The sequence below is a fragment of the Bufo bufo genome, chromosome 6, assembly GCF_905171765.1.
Source record: "Bufo bufo chromosome 6, aBufBuf1.1, whole genome shotgun sequence".
Taxonomy (NCBI): Eukaryota; Metazoa; Chordata; class Amphibia; order Anura; family Bufonidae; genus Bufo; species Bufo bufo.
The window spans coordinates 211,775,511-211,795,673 of NC_053394.1; the positions used below are offsets into that span (position 1 = coordinate 211,775,511).

Below are 20,163 nucleotides of genomic sequence, written 5' to 3' on the forward strand. Positions count from 1 at the left end.
ACATGAACCCCCTTTTGCCGTGAATGAACCCCTGCTGTGCCTGGGTGACAGGTTGCCTAAATCTCTCAAAATCCTCTGTTCTTTTGCTGGGTGACATGAACCCCCTTTTGCCGTGAATGAACCCCTGCTGTGCCTGGGTGACAGGGGCCTAAATCTCTCAAAATTGTCTGTTGTATTGCTGGGTGACATGAACCCCCTTTTGCCGTGAATGAACCCCTGCTGTGCCTGGGTGACAGGGGCCTAAAGCTCTCAAAATCGTCTGTTGTATTGCTGGGTGACATGAACCCTCTTTTGCCGTGAATAAACCCCTGCTGTGCCTGGGTGACAGGGGCCTAAATCTCTCAAAATCCTCTGTTGTATTGCTGGGTGACATGAACCCCCTTTTGCCGTGAATGAACCCCTGCTGTGCCTTGGTCACAGAGGCCTAAATCTCTCAAAATCCTCTGTTGTATTGCTGGGTGACAAGAACCCCCTTTTGCCGTGAATGAACCCCTGCTCTGCATTGCTGACAGGGAACTAAATTTAGTGAAAACATCTGTTACTGATCGGAAGATGCGCGACTACAAGCGCACGCTGACGATAGTATTCCCACCTGACAGCGGGGGCACAGTGGAAGCACAAGGCGAAGGCAGAGGCGGAGGAAGAGGTCTCCAATGCAGCTGGGGCACCACCAGCACCTGAGAAGGCAGGGTTAGCAAGGCCAAAATGTGGAAAAGCTTTGTCAGCCTTGGAGGTGCTGACCTGCCCTGCAGCCAGTGTATAGTGTGAACGTGTGTTTAGCACGGCAGAGAGCATTATCACAGGCCGCAGCCAATGTGGACAAGCTTACGTTTATTAAAATGAACCAGGCATGGATCCCACAGGACTTGTCCGTACTTTGTGCAGAATAGACATTTATACCAGCCTCAACCATCCATTCTTGTACTCAAGTGCACTTATTCTTTGTTTTATTTTGTTATATGTCCCAATATTTATAATATGTCCCAATTTAAAAATAAAAAATAACACAAATCAGTGTTGGCTACCTATTCCTCCTTCACCGCCGCTTCCACCTACACCGCCACGTCAACCTACACCGCCACATCCACCGCCTTCTCAACCTCCTACTCCTAGATCCAGATTGTTATGTTTAATTTTTCTGTTATTTTAAGTCATTTCTCTATCCACATTTGTTTGCAGAACAGTTGCCATGCTCTTAAGCACATTTTGATGCCTTTTGCAGCCCTTTAGCCCTTTCCAGGACTATTTTAGAGCCATTTTAGTGCCCAAAATGGGGTTCGGGGTCAAGTTCGGGTCAAGATCGGTTCCCGAACCCGAACTTTTTTTTCAAGTTCGGCCGAACTCGTCAAACCCGAACATCCAGGTGTCCGCTCAACTCTAATTCTGAGGGTTATGGAACAAAAAAGTCAAGTGGAAGACCCCAAAAAATTTCATCAGCACTGAGCCGGAGGATCCAATTGGCTGTCCGTCAAGACACTGGACGATCCTCGACCCAAATTAAGGCCCTTACTGGTGCTGACTGCAGCCCCATAACCATCAGATGGCATCTGAGACTGAAGGTATTCAAAGACCTCGTCTCCTTGAACGCCACAGAACTGCTCGTTTGGACTTTGCAAGAGAGCACCAAACATGGGACATTCAAAGGTGGAAGAAAGTTTTATTCTATGATGAGAAAAAATTTAACCTTGATGGTCCTGATGGTTTGCAACGTTACTGGCATGACAAGCAGATCCCACCTGAGATGTTTTCTACGCGCCACAGTGGAGGGGGCGCCATAATGGTCTGGGGTGCTTTTTTCTTCAGTGGAACAATGGAGCTTCAGGAAGTGCAGGGGCGTCAAACGGCTGCTGGCTATTTCCAGATGTTGCAGAGAGCATTCCTCATGACTGAGGTCCCTCGTCTGTGTGGTAACGATTTGGGTTTTTCAACAGGACAACGCTACAGTACACAATGCCAGTAGGACAAGGGACTTCTTCCAGGAGAATAACATCACTCTTTTGGCCCATCCTGCGTGTTTCCCTGATCTAAATTAAATTGAGAACCTTTGGGGATGGATGGCAAGGGAAGTTTACAAAAATAGACAACAGTTCCAGACAGTAGATGGCCTTCGTGCGGCCATCTTCACCACTTGGAGAAATGTTCCCACTCACCTCATGGAAACGCTTGCATCAAGCATGCCGAAACTAATTTTTGAAGTGATAAACAATAACGGCGGAGCTACTCGTTACTGAGTTCATGTTTGGAAGTTGGATTTCTGTTTTGGGGGGGGTTTCGTTTTTTTTTGGAGGTGTGGTCCTAAACTTTTGATCAGCTGAAAAACAGCCTGTTTCAGTTTATTCGTTGAATGCTCAAAAAATGTTTTGTCTCACTCCCATTTCTTCTTGTTGCATGTTGACGCTCTACTTGGAACCGTGTTAAGATCCATCCATGCTAAATATGATGTTTTGCCATTTTTCAAGTGGTCTTATACTTTTGATCAGGACTGTATAAAGAGAGGTCAAAGTGGGAATATATATGGGCTTGGTGGGGGGGCTCAATTCAAAGTTTGCCATGGAGCCCATAGACCTCTAGTTACGCCACTGCATGTGTATATGTGTTTCTTCATGTGCTTGTGCTGGCTGTCATGCAGATTGGAGAGGCAGTCAGCCCCCAGGATGGTACGGACTGATTCCGGCCAGTGCACGGACACCAGCTTGTGCTCCCCCAGGAGGATCTGCCGCACATTTTCAGCGCCCATGATGCGCACGGTCGGGTATCCAAACAAATGTGTCTTGTAGATGTGTCCGTACTTTGAGCTTCAGTTGCAGGAATTGATGTATCTGTAGGGCAATCACAAGGTTTCTCCAAAGAAAGGCAGCCCATAGTGCCAGGGGGCAGCGGGTACTGGCATCCGGGGTCTCTGCAGCTGTAACAGTACCACTCCCACAGCTTGACTGCAGTGAGCAGCAGTAGGACTGGCAGAACTATGGTGCACAGGGCACTGGTGACCAAGGAGTACAGCTACAAGATAGTGGCTAAGTGACAGTGGCTCCCCTGTAATGATACAATTTAATTTACAATGATACCATTTAATTTACAATGTCTTCTATTGGAATACAGGGAAAAAATAGTTTGTGAGTAAAACTGAAAAACACCCACAATTCTGCCAAGGTTTTTTGAGCCTTTATATAACAGAGTTCACTGTGGGCTAAAAACTACATGAAGTCCTTATTCTGCGGCTCAATACGAATATGGCGATACCAAACTTGTATAGTTTTTTGGGTTTTTTTACTACTTTTTAAAAAGACCTTTTAAAAAAATTACATTTTCTTTGCATCGGCAACTTTATCATGAAGGGCTGTTTTTTTTTGTGGGGTGACCTTTAGTTTATATTAGCAACATTTCTGGGGGTATAAAACTTTTTGATCACTGTTATTTAATTTCTTGGGGGGACAAGGTTACCAAAAAATGGTTAATACTGTGTTTTTATTTATTTTTTCCATTACGTTGTACACTGCACAGGAAAAATATTTTAATATTTTAATAGTTGAGACATTTTTGGATGTGACAATACCTATTTTTTTATTGTTTATATATTTTTTATATGTAAAACTGGAGGAGATTTAAACTTTTAATATTTTTGTTGTTTGTTTTTTTTTTTTACTTTTTTCTCAGTAACTAATAGCCCCCTAGTCAGAATGTGTGTAGTAGCATCACTAGTCATCCGGCCAGTAGTAGTAGTAATGGTGACACTTGCAGCCACTGTGGTAGTGGTGGAAGGAGCAGTAGTAGCAAAAGTGGCACTCGGAGCAAATACAGAGGAGGGAATACGAAGGGGGACCAAGGAGCCCCACAATGACATACCGTATCACAGTCTGATAAAATGGGGAGGGCGAGGACTATGAGGACAACCCTTTGAGAAAGCTGACGGCGAAACGAGCGTCGGGGTGTGGTGGTGGTCCGACCTGAAGCGGGGACACAATAATTTGGTTTGTATTATATAGATATTTGCCTATAGAATTTGTATTATACTGGATCGCTAATATATATATTTTTTTTTTTTCTTTCACATGTTATTTGATCTGTACTCTTCATAGGCATACTATTAGGTTGTGAGTATAATACTCGTTTATGAACTCTTGAATCTGCACTTTATAGTACCTCCCTAAAAATACATTTTGCACTCGCACTTTATTATGCTTATACTGACGTTCGGTCACCACCACTGTGTTGGTGTTTTTAAACATTTTTTATTTATTTGTGTATGCCAATCATGTCTGTAATACATGTTTTATAAAAATTTGATACTATAATCATGATAGATGTGTAATTAGCTTGTTATTTATTGTTGAACCGCATATACTTCTTTTGGTGTTCTATTCTATTCTATGGTGTATTTGGGTTGATTATGGGTGGGGATATAGGTTTGGTATTTATGTTTCATTACCATCGCAGCCTGCTATTGGCTGCTCCCCCGTTGCCGGATGTTTTAATCCACGCAATGAGGAGATGCAGCGGCGGCCATGCAGGAATCTGGAGTGACGCAGGTGTCAAGGAGCAGGTAAGTATAAAGTATATGAGGGGCCCAGGCATTGGCGGGGATCTTTTAGAATTCAGATAACCCCTTTAAGTATCGGGCCCATTGTTGTTTTTTCCTCCCCACATTCTAATAGCCATAACATTTTTAACATTCATTCATATAGCCATATGATGGCTTATTTTTTGTGGGATAAATTGTATTTTTTAATGATACAATTTAATTTACAATGTCTTCTATTGGAATACAGGGAAAAAAATAGTTTGTGGGTAAAACTGAAAAACACCCACAATTCTGCCAAGGTTTTTTGAGCCTTTATATAACAGAGTTCACTGTGGGCTAAAAACTACATGAAGTCCTTATTCTGCGGCTCAATACGAATATGGCGATACCAAACTTGTATAGTATTTTGTTTTTTTTTACTACTTTTTAAAAAGACCTTTTAAAAAAATTACATTTTCTTTGCATCGGCAACTTTATCATGAAGGGCTGTTTTTTTTGTGGGGTGACCTTTAGTTTATATTAGCAACATTTCTGGGGGTATAAAACTTTTTGATCACTGTTATTTAATTTCTTGGGGGGACAAGGTTACCAAAAAATGGTTAATACTGTGATTTTATTTATTTTTTTCCATTACGTTGTACACTGCACAGGAAAAATATTTTAATATTTTAATAGTTGAGACATTTTTGGATGTGACAATACCTATTTTTTTATTGTTTATATATTTTTTATATGTAAAACTGGAGGAGATTTAAATTTTTAATATTTTTGTTGTTTGTTTGTTTTTTTACTTTTTTCTCAGTAACTAATAGCCCCCTTAGGAGACTAGAACCTGGGATCTTTTTATCCCTTGTCCAATTCAACCTAACAGAAATCTATAATAGTGAAAGGGATTTTGATGAGCTCCTTGCTGAGCTGAGCCTCATTCACAACTTAGCAGGGAGGTTACTATGACAGCCCTGAGAAGCGATTTCACTGCGAGGGAGGCAGAAAGTACTTTGACCCATGATACAACCATCAGGTGGGACAGGACAACCAATTGAGATGTTTCAGCACATGGACAGTTTTGCCAGTGTAGGGAAAAGTTGATGTGTGGGGCAGGGACAGACTGTTAGAGAGTATAGAGACACCAAAAGCTAGCTAATAGGGCCACAACTATAGATAGATGTGACATGCTGAGGGGTGTAAGATCCTCAAACAACCAGCATACAACTCCAGAAGGAAATATCAACCACAAAGTCAGCAGTAAGAGACGGACTTAAATAGAGCAGTGACAGTGACATTACATACTTACAATTCAATATTTATGGAGTCTATCGCCACAATGGCAGGCAGGAGAAATTGGGTACTACTGCTAAAAGACAAAAATACCTTCTTTGACTCCCCACCCACACTGCCAAGAGTGAGAGAACTAGACCCATTATTTATAACCTTTTTTTTTATTTTTCACCTTGAGGTTTAATATAAGGACATACGTTAATAAAATATATTTTTTTTACCACAGAAGAAACAAAGACTTCTCTGAACCCTGAAGTTCCTATTACCAGGGCATGAAGAGACCTGTCCCAATTGCATAGGCTCATTAACAAACACGAGCTTGAGAGTCTCTGTACCCCGCGGGACAGAAGAGACTGCTTCCCCATATGATAGTGCGTCCCGAGTGAGGGGAACCTTGGACCTCTCTCTCAGGTGTCTATCAATGTGTATGGCTAGGGACATGGCCACCTCCAAAGAATCAGGATTTTCGTGGAATGCCAGGGCGTCTTTTCGTTTCTCAGACAGCCCTTGACAGAAATGACTATGGAGTGCTAGGTCATTCCACTCCGAATCAGTCACTGATCTCCTAAATTCAGAGCAATATGACCCTGATGCAAGCTACTCAGCTTAGATTCAACCAGGGAAACCCAGTCTGGGTCATCATAAATAAGGCCCAAGGCTCTGAAAAATTCATCCACTGATCGGAGGGATTGGGAACCGATCGGTAGAGAAAAGGCCCAGGACTGAGCATCACCTTTCAGCAGAGAAATAATAATCCCCACTCTTTGGTTCTTGTCCCCAGATGAGAGCGGACGCAGTCAAAAATACAGTTTACAAGATTCTCTAAACAGAACAAAATTATCAATCTCCCCAAAAAACCTATCTGGGAGGGCGATTTTAGGTTCAAAGCTGACCTGGTTCCCACTGGCGGAATCAGACGCCTAAGAATTCTGAAACTGTGCAACAGAATTGCAAAGGTCAGCTACCTCCAAAGATAATCCCTGCATGCGATCAACTAGTGTAGTAACGGTATCCATATCTGCACAGGGCAAGAAAAATAATAACGGTTGGGGCGGTTCATAAGTGGGGATAAGAGGAACACCAAATAAACAAACAGCGACAGGAAAACAGACTAGGCCTCAAAACTAGGAAAAAGGGAATGGTAACCTCCAAACAATCCCTGAGCCTCTCCCTGACTGCTGACAGTTTGAGCAAGTCCCGATGGTAAACAAACTCATACGCTGGAACCTAAGCCCTGCTGACACTCTCGCAAACCCTAACTTAGGGAGCGTGGAATGAGACAGCCGTTACCTTCCACCATGAAGGGGCCAGCGTCTCCCTGAGACCTAGGAACAACACAAACACCTGGGAGAAACAGGAGAACTTCGCTTGAGACGAGAGGAAAGAAAAAGATCCTCAAACAACCAGCATACAACTCCAGAAGGAAATATCAACCACAAAGTCAGCAGTAAGAGGCGGACTTAAATAGAGCCTCTTCAGAGATAATGAGCAGAACCTGTGGAGAGGTGGGAACAACAAACAGAAAGGAAACACAGAAAAACCTGTCAGATAGAGTCACGTGTTGCGAATCTATCCGATTGTCTCAGATTTCTCACCGTGGAGGCATTGAAAACAGTTGCCCCCCAAAAAATCTGATTGAGACAACTGTGCAGCATTTGTGTGTGGTTCTGCTGAGATACCGCAGCTATACAGAGGGACAAACGACATTGGAACAACTAATTGCAACTGGTGTGATATACCAGTAGAGATGGCCCAAATAGTTCGCCGGCAAATAGTTCCCGGCGAACATAGCTTGTTCGCGTTCGCCGCGGCGGGCGAACATATGCGATGTTTGGTCCGCCCCCTATACATCATCATTGAGTAAACTTTGACCCTGTACCTCACAGTCAGCAGACACATTCCAGCCAATCAGCAGCAGACCCTCCCTCCAAGACCCTCCCACCTCCTGGACAGCATTTATTTTAGATTCATTCGGAATCTGCATTCTCAGTGAGAGGAGGGACAGTGCTGCTGCTGCTGATTCAATAGGGAAAGCGTTAGCTAGGGCAGTGTTCTGTGTCCACAGACTCATCTTCTGTAAGGACAGCGTCCTGACAGCACCCCAAAAAGACCTTTTCAGGGCTGGTACATCAGTCTGCTTTTTTTTTTTTTTTTTTATATATATCTATTGCAGTTGCCTGCCCGTGTGTGAGAGGCTGCAGGCTCAGTCACAGACAGTACTGTGTGCACACCATTCATACAGGGTGTGACAGAAAATACCTTGCAGATAAAAAAAATTATATTTAATCTTTTTCTGTGATATAATCACAGTTGCAAGCCAGTGTGTGTCAGGCCCACACAGACTGTATTGTGGCCACTGGCTAGTGGCTAGGCCTCCACTTATACCGTTACAGGGTGTCACTCACTCACAAATACCTCGCAGATTTAAAAAAATTATATTTAATCTTTTTCTGTGATATAATCACAGTTGCAAGCCAGTGTGTGTCAGGCCCACACAGACTGTATTGTGGCCACTGGCTAGGCCTCCACTCATACCGTTACAGGGTGTCACTCACTCAAATACCTTTCAGATAAAAAAAATTATATTTCATCTTTTTCTGTGATATAATCACATTTGCAAGCCCGTGTGTGTCAGGCCCACACAGACTGTATTGTGGCCACTGGCTAGTGGCTAGGCCTCCACTCATACCGTTACAGGGTGTCACTCACTCACAAATACCTCGCAGATAAAAAAAAAATTATATTTAATCTTTTTCTGTGATATAATCACAGTTGCAAGCCAGTGTGTGTCAGGCCCACACAGACTGTATTGTGGCCACTGGCTAGGCCTCCACTCATACCGTTACAGGGTGTCACTCACGGGTGTGACAGTAAATTGCACGGCGCAAACGCAGTGACCGTGGCGTGGATTCAAACAAAGGGGAGTGAGCCAGCGTTTTTTCAACCATCTCCCCGTTCGAAAAATCAATTTAATAAATGGACCCCAGATTGGGGACGTAACAGGGATTAAACTGATGAGAAGAGAGAACTACAGAAAATACCACTCATATCGGGTGTGACAGTAAATTGCACGGCGCAGACGCAGTGACCGTGGCGTGGATTCAAACAAAGGGGAGGGACCCAGCATTTTTTTAACCATCTCCCCGTTCGAAAAATCTATTTAATAAATGGATCCCAGATTGGGGACCATACAGGGATTAAACTGATGAGAATAGTACTACAGAAAATACCACTCACGGGTGTGACAGTAAATTAACCATCTCCCCGTTCGAAAAATCAATTCAAATCACCTTTCGGGGACCCTTGGTGTTGTACGTCACTGTATGGAGGAAGAAACCTTCATTGACATCGACGGGACATGGCTAGCTTGGTATCCAACATTGTGCAAATGGGAAGTTTGCGGTTGGGCAAATGGACTGTTTGCGGTTGTTTGCGGTGCATTAAAAGGGGAGTTTGGTCTGTCAATGTCTGTGAAGCGGGCGTAACCCTTACACTACCTGATCGATACAACATCATACCTGATCGTATACACACACTGAATGTTTTAAACCACGTTGTTCAAAAAAAAATTGGATTGTTAGGTGATTTATGCCCTTTATGGATTAAAATCCAACTCTGCGTCAACTATGTAATTTTCCATGGGAGTTTTGACATGGATCCCCCTCCGACATGCCACAGTCCAGGTGTTAGTCCCCTTGAAACAACTTTTCCATCACTACTGTGGCTAGAAAGAGTCCCTGTGGGTTTTAAAATTCACCTGCCTATTGAAGTCTATGGCGGTTCGCCCGGTTAGCCAGTTCGCGAACACTTGCAGAAATTCGCGTTCGCCGTTTGCGAACGGAAAATTTTATGTTCGCGACATCTCTATATACCAGTTGCCCCCCAAAAAAGCTGATTGAGGCAGGGGTGTGATATACCTATAATATAATTTCTATATAGTGCATTTGTATTGTGCAGCATTTGTGTGCAGTTCTGTTGAGATACCGCAGCTATACAGAGGGACAAACGACATTGGAACAACTAATTGCAACTGGTATGATATACCAGTTGCCCCCCAAAAAAGCTGATTGTGGCAGGGGTGTGATATACCTATAATATAATTTCTATATAGTGCATTTGTATTGTGCAGCATTTGTGTGCGGTTCTGCTGAGATACCGCAGCTTTACAGAGGGACAAACGTCATTAGAACAACTAATTGCAACTGGTGTGATTTACCAGTTGCCCCCCCAAAAAACTAAGGGGTTCTATATACCTGCTTCCACAAATACTGCTCTTCTATAGGGACTTTGTCACAGGGTCATTTTGAAAATGACAGGTAGAGGAAGAGGCAGGGCATTCCGCAGGGGTGGTAAGGGTCGGGCAGGTGCACAATGCTGGAGCCTAAGTGGGAAGTTGGAGAAGGTGTGTGCGATTACGTCAAAGGACGCACCAGAGTTAGTTGAGTGGTTCACTCAGCCTTCTGCTTCTGCACCCTCCTCAGCCTTTGTTTCTGCACCCTCCTCACTCTCTGCTGTGTGCACCCCCAAAGACACCACCAACACTACCACCACTATAGCCCCTCCACTCAAGTCAGAGAAATTATTTTCCCATCAATTCCCAGACCTTACCGATGTGCATCCATTCTTGGCATCGGATGAGGAAGAGGAGGTAGCAACGGCCGCCACCCAGCGGTCTGACGACCGTACCCAGATCAGCCCAAGGAGGGTAGTCCCTGCTGTTGCTGCCTACTCCGAGATCTCTAATGTCAGTGGTGGTGAAGGTGACGATGATAACGTCGATGAACATCACGTGGGTGCCCACAATGGAGGAAGAGGAGGGGAGTTCAGAGGGAGAGACAGAGCAGCAGATAGGGAGGAGAAGGAGGAGAAGCAGGCAGAACTCGCAGTGCACAGGAGGCAAAAAGCAGACTGCAAATGTATCTGGAGCGAGCCATCCACCATGCACGGTCACATCTTGCGCTCCCAGGACGCCGTCACATGGCTCCGCAGTGTGGGCTTTTTTTAACGTGTCAGCTGCTGACAATAGGGTTGCCATCTGCAGCCTGTGCTGTCAATGCATAAGTCGCTGTAAGCCCAACACTCACATAGGGATGGCCGCCTTAAGAAAGCACCTGGCCTCCCATCACCGAGCCCAGTGGGAGCAACGGCATCAGAACCCACAAAGCCACACTCTTGGTGCTCCACGTACTGCCTCTTCTCCTCTCTCCTCCCATTTGTCCTCCAACCCACCTTCCACCGTGACGTTGTCGCGTTCATCAGGCACAAGGCAGGCTTCCATGGCCCAAATGTTCAACCGTAAAACAATTATGATGCCGGATAATTGCCCAACGGCTGACCGCTGGCTTGTCGGAACTGCAAGCCCAACTACTGCCATATAAATTGGTGGACTTAGAGGCCTTTAGAAAATGTGTGGTCATTGGCACACCGCAATGGAAGGTCCCCGGAAAGAAATATTTCATCCAGAAAACACAGTGTTGGTGCCAAGATACATCCGACTACAGACACGTGGTCTAGCAAACACGGACAGGGAAGGTACATAACTTTTACTGCCCACTGGGTGAACCTTCTGATGAACGTCAAGCATGTAACCCGTGGCACCCGTGTGGATTTGGTGTTACCACCACGGATTGCATGCAGGCCTGCCTCTTCTTCTACTCCAACTCCATCCTCCGTCTCCTCCTCGGCTGACTCCTCCTTTTCCACTGCTACAACCTCTTCCTCTGCACCCCCCAAGCTCCACAGAACCTATTCGACATGCCAGGTGAGACGTTGCCATGCTGGGCTCGGGCTGTTGTGCCTGGAAGCCTTATTGGTCCTGCACTGCTTTCAGCTCTGTGGTCACAGGCAGATCAGTGGCTAACCACGCTCAATTTGACAGTTGGTAAAGTGGTGTGCGACAACGGTGCCAATCTGCTGAACGCGCTGAAACTGGGGAAAATGACACACGTGACATGCATGGCACACGTCCTGAACTTAGTCCTGCAGCGATTTGTTGCCAAATATCCCGGGTCCAGGACGTCTTGCGGCAGGCCAGGAAAATCTCTGGCCATTTTAAAAGATCTTACACGGCCATGGCTCGCCTTGCAGACGTCTGATTTGTGACTGCCCGACGCACTGGAACTCCACCTTGTATATGCTTGATAGACTTCTCCAGCATAAACGTGCTGTTAATGACTACCTTTATGAACTTTGCAAAAGGACAGCTTCTGGGGAGCTTGTTTTTTTTTTTTACAGCGCCAGTATCTGCACATACGCATTGCATACAGACTTCTGCAGCCATTTGATGAGATCACCAAACTGGTCAGTCACAGCCAGGGTGCAATCAGTGACATCGTACCTTATGCCTTCTTTCTGGAGTGTGCATTGCATCGTTTTATTGATCAAGCCGTTGAGGAGCAAGAGCAGGAAGATGAGGAAGTCGCAATGCTGAATGAATTCCCAGCGGGGCTACGCCATCTGAAACTAGTCAGCAGGAGTCTGAAGAGGAGTCAGAGGAGGATGGTGCCTGGGGGGAGAAGGAGGAGAAGGAGCAAGAATAGCAGGCTTTAAACTTTTCTGGGATCCCTTGTGTTGTCCGTGGATGGGGGGAGGAGAATGAGGACGACATTCTCCTGTGCGATGAGCATGAGCCAGGCCGCAGCTCCGCTTCCAATTTAGTTCAAATGGGAGCCTTCATGCTCCAGTGTTTGAAGAGGGACCCCCGTATAAAAAGCATAAAGGGCAAGGACCAGTACTGGGTGGCAACGCACTTAGACCCCCGGTACAAACACAAAATGGTGGACATGTTGCCAGCATCACAAAGCGCTGTCATAATGCAGAATTTCCAGGCCTTACTGTGAGAGATGCTGCATTCTGCTGTAGCGGGCGCTGACAGAGGAAATTCCACCCACAGAGAAACAGTTGCGAGTACAAATCCTACAGCGCATGCAAGAAGAGGGCAGTTTGAAGATGTGTTGGTCACTTTGGATATGAGATCATTCTTGCAACCAACCCATCGACAGCCGCCCTCCGGATCCAGCTTCAGGGAACACCTAGACTAACAGGTGTCTGACTACATCGGGTTAACGGCCGATGTGGATACTCTGAGAAGAGAGGAACCCCTTGACTACTGGGTGTGCAGGCTTGACCTGTGGCCAGAGCTGTCATAATTTGCCATGGAACTCTTGGCTTGCCCCTCGTCGAGTGTCCTGTCCGAAAGGACATTCAGCGCAGCAGGGGGGGATCGTGACCGATAAGCATACTCGCCTAGCTTCTAATAATGAATGAGGCATGGATCTCGGAGGAATTCAACACCTGTGACGACCACATTTAATTGAATTTCCTCATGACAGCCCATAAATATCCGCCACCACCCAGAACAAATAATGGTCCCTGTCTTAGATAAATACAGCGGCATAAAAGGCCTTTTCTGTCCGGTGAATGCCTAATGTTTGGGACCTCGGAGGAATTCAACACCTGACCACGTGTTATCAAAATTCAACTATTATCATTTGGGGTTTTTTCAAGAGGGGGGATTTCGTTAGCCATGTTTTTAATCCAATTTTATATTTTTTGTTCTTTTAAACATATGTATTTGACATCTATTTGTATTGGCCTGCAGTAAAATTTATATCTAATGACCGTCTAATATACCTCCAGCCACATAAGACTTGTTCTTTTCTGTTCGGTGAATGCCTAATGTTTGGGGCCTGTACTACACTGGCCTGCAGTAAAATTGATATTGAATGGCTGTCTAATATACATCCAGCCACATAATCACTTGATCATTTATGTACGGTGAATGCATAATGTTTGGGGCCTGTAATCTAACTGGCCAACAGTAAAATTGTTATATGGTGACCGCCAAATTTACCTCCAGCCACATTATCAATTGTGCTTTTCTGTACGGTGAATTAATAATTTTTGGGGCCTGTAGTCCACTGGCCTGCAGTAAAATTGATATCCATTGACCCTCTAATATACCTCCTGGCCACATAATCACTTTCATTGCGTCCGGGTGCCTGTTGTATTATAGTTCAAGAAAGTAATATTCAGCAATCCTGTGTGCGGTATAAAATATTCTATACTTTATTTTTAAAAATCTAAATGGATACATCTTCAATATCTTTACTTTCACATTTTGATCATAAGATCTAAGTCATAGCATTGACTATTAGTCAATGCTATGACTAAGATCTTATGATCGAAACATGTAAGCAAAGATATTGAAGATGTATCCATGTTGATGTTTTGAAATAAAGTAGAGAAGATTTTATACCACTCACGGGAGTGCTCGATATTCCTTTCTTCCTGCGGTATTATACAGTCGGCATCTGCAGTCCAGCTCTGATGGCATACAATATAACACGCATCAGCAAGCACAGTTCATGGAGCAAAGGGAGAGGCACAGATGGGATGTGGTATAAATGGGGCATGGGGGCCCCATTTAGATTCTTGCTATGGTGCCCAGTGATTTCTATGTACACCTCTGATTGTGTGTTTTTTATAATTCCACCCATTTGGAATTTTTTCCTGCTTCCCACTACATTCTATGCAACTGTAAATGGTGCCATTATAAAGTTTAACTTCTCCTACAAAAAAAATGTGAATGTAAAAATAGGAAAGTTATAGCTATGGGAATGCAGGGAGTAAAAATTGAATATTGAAAAAATGGAAAATGGCCTGGTCCTAAAGGGGTTAAAGGAAAGAGAAAAATTCTAATTTTCTAGGAACAGTCACAATGTGTACTGTATGTCTGGTAATGTTTTAACATGGCAGGGACAGGAACTTCAAATAGTATTGTCAGTAGCATCCAGGCTAGTATAAATGGTAAAGCATGACACATATATGGTCATGTCTATAAACTGTATTTACAGACCATTTGCACTCATGTGTATTGTGATTTGCTAAGAAAGATGGTTTCCATGCGCTATAAATGCCATGTTCACACTCCTGTTAGTTCTTTTTCTCATATTAATTGCAGTAATTGGAGATCATCATGACTCCTGCAGAAATACAAGCCATGATAATAACAAATATGCATGTAGGTGGCCAAGAGTATAAAAGGCTGGGTGGTAGTTGCACAAAATTACAAGTGTACACATAAAAAAAAAAAATGGGTTTATGGTTATAACATAGATTAATTTTAATGTTATAAATCAGTTTGGTTTGTGAAAATTGTCCCTATTACCATAGGTTTAAAATGTCCACATGAGTGGAAAGAGAAACGTAACTAATGGACAGGAACAGCTGGTCTTACTGCATAAAAGGCAGTTGTTTCAGATACTAGACTGTTTTCTGGCTACAGCAAAAGGAAATCCTGTAACATGGTAACAGTAACAGAATAGTGTTCTTACAGGAGATGAGAAGATAGATATCAGACCTACTCATTCCAGACACCATTAACTTCTTTTCAATTAGAAGTTCCTAGTGTAGCCATAATATGTCTTTTCTGGTTACCAAATAGAGAGAAACAATTCCAAAAGCCATCACGATTGTAAGATATATAAAATGAGTAGACATTCAGCAAACAAAATGTCCTATAATAATGCTTGGCTTGTTAGAGCATATCTTTTTTTTACATAGACAGTCCCTACTTTTGTCTCAAGTCCCTATGCCCCTCTTTACTAGACCCAGAATTATGTACAGTACAGATAATGGTTATGCAGGTCTACATAAAGAATGTAGTACATAATAGAAATAGCAAACTGTTCAAATCATATATTTACACTAGAGGGCAGCACTTTCTCATAAATGACTGGTGAACGTGGGTAGAAATACCGTTTATTCTGTATATCTGTTAATGTATAAATAGTCAACCACAATACCTTAAGACTATATTCACACAGTAAGATATATGTCTAAAAATCCATCATTTATTTGCCACAGAACCACTGGCAGAAATGTTAGGCTGACCCTCGGATTTCTGCCATGGATTTGTAGTCTTTCATGCCGCATATCTGGCCGTGGATTAGTATCGTTCAATAAAGGGGCATTTTTGCTCTGACACGCTTTTATAAACCACACACAGTAAAATCCACATCATATAAATTACAGTGCAGATTTTCCATTGAAAACAAGGTTGCCAGATCCTGAGGAAACTTTGGTGTGGGATACACAACAAAATCCGCACTGGAAAAAAATGTCATTTGAACATACCCTCATAGTGCACACTTTTCAGTTCCAAACTATATAAAATAAAACATTTCTATTACTTGATGATTTCCCAGATTTTACAATCTATAACCATTGTTCAATTTTGTATAGTGGTGGTCTTCTAAGGTTCCGTTCCGTTTAAAATGGGACTTCCACAGCAGCCTGCCCCTTTAACAGTGAGTTCCACAGCACCCCACCCTCTTGACAGTGACCTCCACAGGGGCCCACCCCATTAATAGTGACCTCTACAGCACTCACCCCTTAACACTGACCAAAGGTTACAGTCCCCTTAACTGATTCCACGATTCCTGGCCCCCTTAACAGAGACCTCCACAGTGACTGCCCCTTTAACAGTGACTGCCACAGGACCATGCTCCCTTAACAGTGACCCGCACAGAGCTCCTTTAAAATGTGAGTTCCACAACACCCCACCCCCTTAACAGTGACCTCTACAGCAATCCGCCCCTTAACACTGACCTCCATAGCGGACCGTCCCCTTAACTGTGACCTCTACCATTTCCTGCCCCCTTAACAGAGACCTCCACAGTGCCCGCCCTTTTAAAAGTGACCTCCACAGCGGCTGCCCCTTTATTAGTGACCTCCAAAAATGGCCCATCTCCTTAACAGTGATTTCCACAACACCTTGCCCCCTTAACAGTGGCCTCTACAGCAATCTGCACCTTAACACTGACCTCCATAGCAGACCATCCCCTTAACTGTGACCTCAACAGCAGCCTGCCCCTAGGGTAGCCAGAGGTCCGGTTTTAGGCCAGAAAGTCGGGCTTTCAGACTCCCTGTCCTCCATCCGGCGCAGGGCCTGGACGGACACAGGGATGCACTTTTGAACAGCTCACTCTCAGACAGCAGCACAGTGCAGTAAAGAAAAATGGCTGGGTTGTTATGGAAACCTGGTGTAAAAATGTGTGTATGTGGAGACTACGGACCTGCGAGCTCCAATTGGCTGATAAAGGACATGTTACCATGTGTATGGCAGTTGGGATATGAAGAGAAAGACCTGCGGGCTTCTAGCTAATATAGGTCACGTGATGCACCATATTTGCATTTTTGGGACTATCTCAGGAATAGTACGTCCTAGAGAGCTGAAACCCGATCTGAAACCTTCCCGGACATGTACCTGTGTGCCAAATTTTGTGATTGTAAATGTAATGGTGTGGATTCCTTTAGCGGACATACATACACACACACATACATACACTCAACTTTATATATTAGATGGATATGAGTCCTGATGGGTTATGGGCTCATGCAGCAGAGAATGTTTTTTCACTGTTAAAGGGTATCTGTCACCTGTTGCAAGTGTGCTTGGTAGCTGAATATATCTGTGTTGGTTCCATGTTCCTAGGTGCCCACATTGCTGAGAAAAATAGGGTTTTAATATATGCAAATGAGCCTCTAAGTGCAACAGGGGCATTGTCATTACACCTCAATGCTCTGCTCTCACACCCTCTCGACTTTGATTGATAGGGCCAAGCAGTGAAAACATAATCACACCTAGCCCTGAATTTTCATGAAGTGTTGAGGGAGCAGCAGTTGCAAGGAAAGCTGATCCTCTAGGTGTAATGGCAATGCCCCCAGTGCTCCTATAAGCTAATTTGCATATATTAAAACATAATTTTTCTCAGCAATGTAGGCACATATAAACATGGGACCAACACAGATGCCTTCAGCTGCCAAGCACACGTGCCGCAGGTCAGCCAATTTCCTAGGTACAAATCTGCTGACAGATGCCCTTTGATTTATGTGCTACATGGTTGCTGTTCGGGTACCGTATCGTAATTGCTAAAATGGTCAAAACAAATTATGAGGCCTCAATATGTTTAGTTTGTGCTAAGGTGTTCACTGACTCGATCTGATGATAAGAAGTCTGTGCAGACCATGCTTGCAGGTAACATAAAAATGAGTACATAAACCAGTTCTTTTCTACTCACCCAGCCAGCTCCTATTCAAATAAACAGAAACAAACACAGGAGGCACTGTAAAAAAATCCACTACAGAGTTCACTTCCAGCCAAAACCACAGCTTGTCATTGGCAGCAATAAACTGTGAAAACAAGGGAGATTAAAAGTCAGAAAAGGGGGCATTGTAAGTAAGTCAAGGTAACGGCTAGACATGATTATGAAAACATGCAGTAGTAGTCACATGTATTTATTCACGTTAGCTGTCTCATGTCACTGCATTATATAAACACTAGACACAATAAACCACAACTTTCATTTCTAGACAATCTTTAACCTGGAGGCAAAAGCTGCCCACTTTCTCAAGGATTATTTCTTGATTTTTATTTGTATCCCTGTTTGCAAATACATACTTTGCAGATACTACGCAAATCAATAATGCTCTGAAAATTTGTATATAACATTCTCTCGTCTCCTAGGACTCAAATTTCTTTTGAAAAGATTTAGAGAATAAATATGATTTATAGAAGATAAGTGAGGGTGAGAGAGACCAATACTTCACTGGAAATGAGACATGCAAGCCAGTTCTCCTTCTAAAAGAACAAAAGTACTAAGTAGCTCAAGAGAAAACTGCCATGGTTAGCTCAGTGACCTTTGGGGTACTTTTGGGGTGCTCCTTCTCATTAGGGAGACCAACAGACATGCATGTGGAATATTGTAGACCAATCAATGCTGCTCTGCCTTTCTGAAAATTTTTGTATCTTACATCTGCTGGTATCAGATAGGTTTAGTGTTCTTTTCTTTTTTAAAGGAAAGCTAATTTAAATATCTTTCCCAGAAACCCAAAATTATCCAAATTAGCTTTCCTTCCAAAAAGAAAAGAACACTAAACCTATCTGATGCCAGCAGAAGTAAGATAAAAAAAAATTCAGAAAGGCAGAGCAGCATTGGTTGGACTACAATATTCCACATGCATACATGTCGGTCTCTCTAATGAGAAAGAGCCCCCCAAAAGTACCACAAAGCTTACTCAGCTAACCGTTGGCAATTGGAGTCACTTCCCCTTTTTTTATTTTTATTCTCCAATCCTTAGTAATTGTTGAATGAGGACCTTCATTATTTACTTCCAAAGGTTGCAAATTTGATTTGGCAATCACATAGGTTCATGGCTCATTACAAGAATCTGCTCTGATAATTGTAATGTCCATCACATGACCAGTCCATCACACGAACAGAACTTTATCCTGGAAGTAAGCAAAGATGGTTCTCTTTTAAAGATTACAAGAAAAGATATTGAAACACACAAGATATTTTTACATCAGCTATTGCAGAAAATGTCAAAGCTTTTTAATAAGCAATAACAAAAGTTTTATTTGCTAAACCCATCTATATTGTTAAATAATTGTCATGTCATGTACTATCAAGATCTCCTGTATCACCATATCATTCTAACATGTCAGAAATAACTCATACCCTCAGGCCAAAATAGAGCAGGAAGAAGATGTTGAAGGCCATATCGATCTGAAGAGTGAAGTCCTTGTAAAAGTTTTGGCAGGTTTCAATAGGGCTGAAAAATATAAATAATGATGAAATTCTCTCTCCTTGTTCTATGTTAAATACAATTTAGCAACACAGAATAAACCAATACTGACATCAGAATTGTAAAATCTCATAAAGCAAAAAGCAATTTAAAGTGGTTTTCTCATCACATACGATGGTGGAATATCACTATGATATGCAATCCTTGGGCCCATCAGAGGAAATTATTCTCAGACCCCAACCCCCATATCATCATTATACTCTAATAAGTTTTGGTTCTAAGACATAGAACCTAGTGGTAAGTTATTGGCTCCAATGGCAGCTCCATTTTTTTCTCCTGGACCATTGGGCTCATTATGGTATCAGAGCCTGGGACCCACTGGAGGATCCTCTGGTACACTGGTGGGCAAGTCCGACGCTGGCCTGACCACTGGGACCCACACTGATCGCTAGGACACAGTGACAGAAACTCTAAAAAAGCATCATTCTAACTTGGCTTCAAGTCAGCTCTGCTTGGCTTTTTCCACAGGGATTATTATAATATAATGGGCACTTTGAAAAAGTTGAGTTGAGTGGAGGTGAAGGGGGTCTGACCACTGTGATATACCCCATTGTCTGCGATGAGACAACTTCACTGAACACTTATCCTAGATATTAAAGAGGACCTTTCATCTGGCAAAAAATAGTGAACTAAGTATCATGATCTGTACAGCGGCGCCCAGGGATCACTTACTATTATCCCTGGGCGCCGCTCCGTTCTCCTGCTATGCCCTCCGG

At 43.4% G+C, this 20,163-nt stretch overlaps 1 protein-coding gene across 1 annotated transcript in view; it reads right to left on the reverse strand.

Annotated features, from left to right (window-relative positions):
* The window catches only part of KCNMA1 (potassium calcium-activated channel subfamily M alpha 1), a 736,200-nt gene that overhangs the window by 434,646 nt on the left and 281,391 nt on the right, over window positions 1-20,163 (reverse strand). The window contains exons 4-5 of the mRNA XM_040439127.1: window positions 19,321-19,414; window positions 17,881-17,992 (exon numbers count right to left, since the gene is read on the reverse strand). Coding sequence (XP_040295061.1) covers window positions 17,881-17,992; window positions 19,321-19,414 — 206 coding nt within the window. The remainder of the gene's footprint in view (window positions 1-17,880; window positions 17,993-19,320; window positions 19,415-20,163) is intronic.